The sequence below is a fragment of the Microtus ochrogaster genome, chromosome 7 (assembly GCF_000317375.1).
Source record: "Microtus ochrogaster isolate Prairie Vole_2 chromosome 7, MicOch1.0, whole genome shotgun sequence".
Taxonomy (NCBI): Eukaryota; Metazoa; Chordata; class Mammalia; order Rodentia; family Cricetidae; genus Microtus; species Microtus ochrogaster.
Window position 1 is genome coordinate 29,392,996 of NC_022014.1, and position 8,594 is coordinate 29,401,589.

An 8,594-nucleotide genomic window follows, 5' to 3' on the forward strand; every position below is an offset into this window, starting at 1 on the left:
TTTTTTTTGGTTTTTCAAGACAGGGTTTCTCTGTGGCTTTGGAGCCTGTCCTGGAACTAGCTCTTGTAGACCAGGTTGGTCTCGAACTCACAGAGCCATCTTCTAACCTGCATACATACACAGTAACATATATGAAACCATACACAAAAAAAAAAATTAAATAAATAAAATAAATAAAAGTTTTAAAGAAAGAACTATGAGGAAAAGAAACCCTGTCCTCCCCAGCCTCGGCCAATTTAAAAAACATTGGACACCTCTACCATCACCCCCCCCCTTTTTTTTAAAGGCGTGAAATAGCCCAGGGCAGGGACACCCTGGGGTGAGTTTCTCTGGGGCTTTATTTTCATTTTCTTAGTTTCTTCTCCCGCTGGGGCTGCGGAGGGGTGGGGGGTTTACAGTCCCGCCCCCTCGCACTGCACTGTCTCTCTGCCCCAGGGGCAGAGGGGTCTTCCCAACCCTACCCTATTTTCGGTGACTTTTGTGTGAGAATATTAATATTAAAAATAAAAGCAGGAAAAAAAGAGACCCCTGTGTTTTGATGATGCTGTAAAGAGTACCGGTTGAAGGGCCGGGAATTGATGGATTGATGGGAGGGCAGCGCAGACCCTGGCGGTGGCGAGCCCCTCCCCGGAGGCGCCTGTGGAATGTCCAGAGCCGTGGTCTGCTCCTGGGATGAGGATGCCTAATCCTGGAGCTGCATTCCAGGATAAGGTAGTTGGGGGTGGGGAGAGGCTGCACCGGGGGAGGGGCAGGAAAGAGGGCTATAAGGGCGGCAGCCGTGCGGGGCGGGAACCAGCCAGGCCATGGCGGAGGTCTCAGGAGCCCAGCGCTCGGTTCTTGCTGGCGGGCCAGAGCCCCGGGATCCCCTGGACTGCTGGGCCTGTGCAGTGCTAGTAACGGCTCAGAATCTGTTGGTGGCTGTCTTCAATCTTCTCCTGCTGGCATTAGTTCTGGGGACCATCTTGCTACCCGCTGTCACTATGTTGGGCTTCGGCTTTCTCTGCCACTCTCAGGTAAGCATGGGCCCCAAGGGGTATGCGTGTGTGGTGATGGTAATGGGGTGTCTGAGCTACAACTTCCCGACCTGGGATGTTTCCCTCAGGGGCAGAGTGTGACCCAGTGGGCCAGAGTCTGACGTCTCTTATCTGCACAGTTCCTGCGCTCCCAGGCACCCCCTTGCACCGCCCATCTGCGGGACCCAGGCTTCACCGCCCTGTTGGTCACTGGATTCCTGCTGCTGGTACCGCTGCTTGTGCTTGCCTTGGCCACCTATCGCCGCCTCTGCCTGCGTCTCCGCCTGGCCGACTGCCTAGTACCCTACAGCCGTGCCCTCTACAGGCGCCGGCGCATCCCACAGCCGAAACAAATCCCGGCCTCACCAGGGTCCCGGGCTGTTCCCACACCGGGAAAGGTCTGGGTTTGAGGTGCGTTGAGTCAAGAATTCTGTCGATTGTCCTCCTCCTGGAAGCGGAAGGACTTGAAGCAAGCTCAGGGGTATTCTGCCTTGTCCTGCTCCTTACCATTGCCCGAGTCAGGTTCTAGTATCCCTTTGATGGAACATCACCACCTGTGGATCCAATGCTGGCGAAAATTCCCATGCCCCAGAACATCTCACTTGAATCCTGAACGTTTGGGCTGGACCCTGCACATCTTCTCTCTCTCCCCTAGCGGAAATAGGAGAGCTGAACTTTGTGCCTTCCTTAGCTGGTGCAGCTCCTCTAATATTTACGGGACTGAGGGACAACGCTGGAGAAGGAACCATCACAAATAATAAAGAATTTATGAAATAAATGTGCTCTATGAATACAGGGGTGGCTTATATACAGTTGTCCCTGCCCAGGGCTCAGGAGTAGGAAACAAATCCCTGAGACTACAAATAGGCAGACCAGAGCATCCTCCAGCATCCTGCCTTTCCTTATCGCCTTAGTCCGTTCTTCCTGGTTGGACCCCAGAGTTCTGACCCTGACCCCAAAGCCACTTCTCCATTAACAGGGCGGAGGGGGCCTTGCTTCAGCTGCTTACCCAGCTCCCCTTGGGGACCCGAGCCCGTTCTCTGACCCCAGCTTAAAGGAACTAAGTGTTGCCAGGCCGGGGTGGGAAACAATGGGTCTTCCGGAGCAGGATGACACCCCCTCCTGCTACAATCTGAAGCAGCAGCGTGGGAGGGAAGATGGAGGGGCCCACCCTAGGGCTTGTTGCCTTAAAACTCTTGAGCTCTCTTGGTACTCCCTGGGCATTGGGTTGAGAGGGAGAGTTGAGGTAGCCCCTGAACTTAGATAAACCTCTAAGGGTTATCGTTGCCCTGACATCGGACCTACACACAGACACGGGCTACTTTGGTCATAGGGTTTAATGGTCTCAAAGAGAAGTGCGATTGTGGTCAGAGATAAGGGGCCCCCGCCAGGCTCTCCCTTTGGACTTCAATAGAAACGATGTGATGTCCTGGTACCATGGCCAGACCCAGCACACGGGGTTCTCCCGCAGAAAATGAATCTGGAAAAAAAGGTCAGAGCATCAGAACGGCAGGCAAGCATCGGTCTCGCCCCGGAATACGAGGGGTGCATTAAGGCCCGCAAGAGAAAGCCTTGCGGTGAGTTTATGCCGCATTCCCGAGGAGGTGTGTATTCCCTGGACACTGACCAGACGGCTTGAGGAACTCCTGCGCAGAGCCCAGGATGACATTACAGTCGCGATCGGTGCACAGGAAGCAGCCGACTAGTGTCCTTCCATCTGTCATACGAATGCGCATGGTCTTGTTGAGCAATGCCTCTAGCTGCTGACGGGCACGCGCAGCCGGTGAGTCCTCCTGTTCCCCGTCAGAGTCCTGCTAGGGCAGGACACGAATTCAGGCGCGCACACGCTCGGCTGCACGCCCGTAGAACCACAGCTCCCAGCAGCCCCCGGGCTTCAGGTGGTGCCGCGTGGGCTGCTGGGAACTGTAGTTCTCTTTTCTGTCCTTTCCACCCCGTTCCCTTCCCCGCCCGATGTCGCGGCCCGACTGCTCCTCCAGAACCCACGCCCACGCTAACCCCGGCGCTGGAGCTGCTCTGACGCCGACTGCAACAGCCATTCTCCTCTCGTAGCAGCATGGTTGGCCCAGCTCCGGCCATTGGCCCTAGGACCTCCTCTGGGCCTTAAACTTCCTAAGAGCGTTTTGAGTCGGGTATTCAGATCTCGCGAGTGCTTCCAAGCTCTTCCCTTTCGTGAGATCACAACTCCTCCGCCGTCTCCTGGTCAGCCACTCCAGAGATCTCGCGAGATTTTATTTCAGCCCGGGCTTATAGACGCCTACCAGGCTATTTCAAGAATATCGCGAGAACGTTACCTGAAATTTCTTAACCATCCTTTAGAAATGTCTGAAATTTGGAAAGCCTCTAGTCTGGTCTCCGCACCATCTAAGTAACTTATGTAGCCTAGACTCCGATACCAATCGGATCTTCATGTTCTCTAAGAAACTCAACAACATGCTCGGTGCCGGATCAAGAATGTTTCCGGTGAACACGGGCAGCCCAAACCCCGCCCTGCTGACGCAGGGTTTAACCTCAGTGGACGGTGGCCGGAAAAGGACAATGGTTTCCATGTTAGCGACAAACGCACTCCAGGCAGCTCTCTAACCTGATAGCTGTAAGACGGCTGAGGAGCGAGGAAGTAGTCAGAGAGAGCTGCTGCCCCATATAGAACAGGAGCCATGCCGCGCCGGGGCCTAGTGGCCGGGCCAGACTTTGACTATTTTAACCGTCGGTACTTCACGCCGTCGGAAGTAGCGGAACACAACCAGCCCGAAGACCTGTGGGTGTCTTACCTGGGATATGTGTACAATCTAACGCCGCTTGCACAGGAGTTTAAAGGTAAGGGGTACTTGTGAGTGATGGGCTGGGGAGCAGGTTTTGGCGCTTAGGTGACCGGCCTTTGACGGTCGCTGTTCCTTTTCAGGGAACATACTGCTGAAACCCATCCTGGAAGTTGCAGGCCAGGACATTAGCCATTGGTTTGATCCGAAGACCAGAGACGTAAGTTCTGTTGGAATGTGGGGTTGGTGGAAGCGGCGCTGGAGAGCGGGGGCGGGGGGGGGGATAGGAGAGGGACGGCCGGAATAACCAGAACCCGACATAGTGACTGCTCCTATCCTCCTCTCTAAACCCTGTCTTTTTAAAGATTCGCAAGCACATAGATCCGCTGACTGGTTGCTTGAGATACCGCACCCCGCGGGGCCGGTTCGTGCACGTCCCACCTCCTCTGCCTCGTTCAGACTGGGCTAATGATTTCGGGAAGCCCTGGTGGAAGGGGTCGAATTACCAGGTGGGGCGGCTGTCTGCCAAGACCCGGAACATCCGTATCATCAACACTCTTACGTCGCAGGAGCACACGCTGCAGGTGAGACCTGGTGCCTGGGGACAGGCTAAGTGGGAACCAGAAATCATTTCTGGAAGCTGTGTTTTCTTCCTTTCACAGTACCATGACAGAGGAAAGCAAATGACCCAGGTTCCCAGGGTTGGCAAGTCTAGGAGTATGTTTGGATTACAGCTACCACAGTCTCCTTCATAGGTCTAGGCCAGCATCTTAGTGATGGCGGTCCTTCGAAGGGCAGGTGTACTGTTACAGACAGCAGTTGGACTTTAGTCTACTCGGTCGCCAGTGAGGGACACTGGCTTTGACTCTATTGAGTCATTTGTTTGTTAGAAGTGATAGGACTCTGGTGTCTTGGTTGTATGCTGGAGCTTCAGCTTTGATTCTCTGGAACTATGGGGTGTCTGAAGGGTGCTATCTGCTAATGGAGGCACTCTGATCCAAGCTATCTCATTTTGGGGGACCGATTCTCTTCTGGTATTCTCTCTGGTTTCCTTAGAGCAAACCCTGAAGGAGCTAGGCATAAAGGCCCTTCTCCTGGCACGTGGAGAGTATGTGTTATGTACCATACAGAATTCTAGAGGTGAATACTTCTGTGTTCTTTAGGTGGGGGCTCTGGAATCAATGTGGGAAATCCTCCACCGCTATCTCCCCTATAATGCACATGCTGCCAGCTACACATGGAAATATGATGGGAAGAATCTGAACATGGATCATACCCTGGAAGAGAATGGGATCCGGGATGAAGAAGACGAGTTTGACTATCTTAATATGGATGGCACACTTCACACACCTGCAATACTGCTCTACTTCAACGATGACCTCACAGAGCTATAGGAAAGGACATGTGTGTGCATGGAACTCAAGACATGTTTGAGTTTGCCTCTTTCTGTGCCTTGAGAAAAAGAGGTTTGGCTCTGTGAGGCCTGGGCCGAGACCTCTGTTGCCCTCTGGGAACTGGCCTGTGGTTCTTTCTGAAACGTAAGAGCCCTTATCCCTAGCTCCTCTATGATTTGCTCAGAGAATATTGGTGGGAGGAATACTAGAGGAGAATTAATCCTTAGAAATGATAGGAAGAGAGCCACAGTCTCTCAGTTTGGAATGTGCAGAGGAGGTGGAGCTCAGGCAGAACTCTGATAGTAAGAGAAAACACAGGGGCATGAAAGGATGGAAGATTTTTTTTTTTTTTTGGCAAAGATGAGAACGAGATGTTTGCTGGAAGATGGGATTTACAAAGGCAGGATCCAGAAATTCCTATCACCAACTGTGGTTGGTGTGGTTGATTCTCTTTCTAAAGGTGGTTAGCAGTTGACAGCACAGGAAAAGTGAATGGCTGTCAGTTCATTCAGGATAGAAATTATGCTGAGAGTTTTATGCTTTTTAATACAGCTATCCTAGAAGGTGAATACTGGTAATGCTATGTCCTTAGTTTAGAAGGTTCAGGAGCACAAAACCACATTAGTAACCGAAGAGCCACAGTGCGAATCCAGGCTCTTTTCCGTATAAAGGGATATTCTCAGTAGCCTCACTCAATGCTAACATTTCTAATGGCTGCTCTCAACCCATGTGTTTGAAATGTCAGCTTGTCCTGTGATTGTTGCACAATGGGGAAATGTAGCCTATTGTGTAGTCAGCATTAACTCTGTTTGAAGGGAGTTGACTAGCAGAGCACTCTAGGGATAGAGGCAGGGAGGCCGAATTTCAGCCAAGCATTAGCTACTGAGGCTGCTTCTTTGTTAATATTATAGCACTTTCTGACTGTCCGGGGCAACAAGATAGATCTTTACTGACTCCAGGAGAAATCAGAATGGAGGAACAGCCCGTAAATCAGAACACTGTAGTGAGGGGTCCAAAAGGGAGCATGTTTCCCCTTTCACATTAACAGAAGGCAAGGAAGAGAAGGTTGACTTTGTAAGGCGATGAGGGGGCTTGATGGGATCAGAGAGATGAGAGCTAAGGGAGGCAGACAACTCTCCTGGTGACTGGCTAGATTTGGTTCCCTTTATCCCTAGCAGGTGAGGGGAATTAGGAATAACTGATAAATTGAACCAGGCACGGTGGCTTTAATCATAGCACTGGGGAGGCAGAGGTAGGCAGATCTCTATGAGTTCAAGGCCAGCCTGGTCTACAGAGTTAGTTCTAGGACAGCCAGAGCTGTTACACAGTAAAACCGTTTTCAAAACAACGAAAAAACCAAAAACAAGCAAAAAGAATAAGAGATGAGTGGACTTCCCCACAGCAGTGAGCAAAAGTGAGTCAAGGAGACTGCCTCTTCCCAGGCTCGGCCTCAGGTTCCAGTGGAGGGTGATGTGACCTTCATGAGACCCTGGGTGGGTGCAGTGTTTTCTGAGAGGGTGACTGTGGGAAACATGAACATGGTGGGACCAACCCTGTTGATTTCAGTGGTTTCTGAATCCACTGATGCTGAGGACTTTCACATAGTCCCCTGCAATCTAAAAATCCATACTCTGTTTGGATCAATCAGTTACAATGTCTAGTCAGCTCTGAACTGATATTTGTGTATTCTTGTTTGTTCTTTTAAGTCCTAAACTATTGGAGAACCAGAGCCATGTTGCTCCACCCATGGCATCCTCAGGGCATGCACATCTAGGATGCAGTCATTTTGCCCAAACTTGTCTCTTCCAGAGCATCCTGCTCCTACTTTTACCTGGGATGGGCTCTCACCTTCTAGCCACCTGCCTACTTCAGAACTTGTTAGAAACATGCTCCTTTCCCTGTATGTTCAAGCTCTCATCAATTCTGTCCCTAAAATCTTTGGAATCTGTTCTTTTGTCTAATAACCATCTTTATTTGTCTCAACTGCTAGGGAACTTCTAGCTTTCCATTGCCGTCTCGGCCTTAGCAAACCTAAACATCTGACTTTCTGCCTCAGATCTTCAGGGTGGTTCTCACACTTTTGGAATAAAGCTCTAAATTCAAGAAGCCTTGCATGAATCAGGCCTGCCTTGCACATGTCATCCCTAGCAGCCCTTTGTCCCATGTTCTGCACCCCCTGGGTAGCCTGATCATGAAGTCTCTTCTTTTTTTTTTTTTTTTTTTTTTTTTTTTTGGTTTTTCGAGACAGGGTGTCTCTCTGGTTTTGGAGCCTGTCCTGGAACTAGCTCTTGTAGACCAGGCTGGTCTCGAGCTCACAAAGATCCGCCTGCCTCTGCCTCCCAAGTGCTGGGATTAATGGCGTGCGCCACCACCGCCCGGCATGAAGTCTCTTCTTGCAGCGGTCAACACAAACTGTTGTCAGTTCACTGCTGCACGCCTCTGCTTTCCACCTTGATTATCCTAAACATTCCTTCCCTTTGCTTTTTGATCCCACCCCTCGCGAGTTGTTTTCTTAGCACTATGCATTTTTCAGTGTTCTTATTACCGCTATGAAACGATGTAGAATGGATGCAAATGACTGGCAGAAACCCCATTCACTGCTGTATTCTCACTACTGAGCACATAAGCTGCTGCTCAATAAATGTGACCAGATGAGCTCAGATCTGAAGGAATTCATCTGTCTGTAATGACTAGTGGTGTGACATTGGGTCCTGAAGGCAAAGTAGGACTAAGATAGTAGGATGCCGGCCCTGTGCTTCAGTCTCCACCCTTTCACCAGACAAGGCTCAAAATGACTGCAGACTCTGAAACGGGAGATAGTTGTGGTTAGTCCACCTGTGATTTCCCCTATGGCCACCAGGTGGCTCTAATGACTAAGGAGTCAGGGAAGGAAAGAGGCGCTGAAAACCCAACTTCAAAGAAGTTAATATTGAGTCAGGACTATGGTAATGGACACATGCATCTTTAATCCCATCACTGAGAGGCAGAGCAGACAGATCTCTGGGAGTTTGAGGCCAGCCTGGTCTACAGAGCGAATTCCAGGACAGCCAAGGGCTGTTACACAGAAAAACCCTGTCGCAAAAAAATAAAAATACGACAGGTAGTGGTGGCGCACACCTTTAATCCCAGCACTTAGGAGGCAGAGGTAGATTTATCTATGTGATTTCGAGGCTAGCCTGGTCTACAGTGAGTTTCTGGACAGCCAGGGTGGTTTTGTAGGAAAAAAAAAACCTATCTTGAAAAAAAATAATAAAAATAAAAGGAGTCACTAATGGGGCAGATGACTCAGTGGTTAAGAACACTGACTGCTCTTCTAGAGGACCAGGATTCCATTCCTAGCACCCACCTGGCGGCTAACAACCACCTGTCACTCCGGTGTCTAGATCTAGGGATCTGACATCTGTCTGCTT

The 8,594-nt window shown here is 50.6% G+C and overlaps 3 protein-coding genes across 3 annotated transcripts; 2 read left to right on the plus strand and 1 right to left on the minus strand.

Moving 5' to 3' along the window:
- The first annotated feature begins 803 nt into the window (after nucleotides 1-803).
- On the plus strand, nucleotides 804-2,332 carry Tmem88 (transmembrane protein 88). Its single transcript, XM_005349782.3, has 2 exons — nucleotides 804-1,013; nucleotides 1,154-2,332. Exons 1-2 carry the CDS (start codon nucleotides 804-806, stop codon nucleotides 1,421-1,423), a joined length of 480 nt encoding a protein of 159 aa, XP_005349839.1. The 3' UTR covers nucleotides 1,424-2,332.
- A 3-nt stretch (nucleotides 2,333-2,335) lies between these two features.
- Nucleotides 2,336-3,251, minus strand: Naa38 (N(alpha)-acetyltransferase 38, NatC auxiliary subunit). Its single transcript, XM_005349784.3, has 3 exons — nucleotides 3,030-3,251; nucleotides 2,641-2,824; nucleotides 2,336-2,493 (listed from the first exon to the last, which is right to left on the minus strand). The coding sequence occupies exons 1-3, from the start codon at nucleotides 3,108-3,110 to the stop codon at nucleotides 2,381-2,383; spliced, it is 378 nt and encodes a 125-aa protein (XP_005349841.1). The 5' UTR covers nucleotides 3,111-3,251; the 3' UTR covers nucleotides 2,336-2,380.
- A 262-nt stretch (nucleotides 3,252-3,513) lies between these two features.
- Nucleotides 3,514-7,290, plus strand: LOC101980605 (cytochrome b5 domain-containing protein 1). The gene is made up of 4 exons (XM_005349783.3): nucleotides 3,514-3,848; nucleotides 3,934-4,010; nucleotides 4,156-4,374; nucleotides 4,954-7,290. Exons 1-4 carry the CDS (start codon nucleotides 3,689-3,691, stop codon nucleotides 5,182-5,184), a joined length of 687 nt encoding a protein of 228 aa, XP_005349840.1. The 5' UTR covers nucleotides 3,514-3,688; the 3' UTR covers nucleotides 5,185-7,290.
- The last annotated feature ends 1,304 nt before the right edge of the window (nucleotides 7,291-8,594 follow it).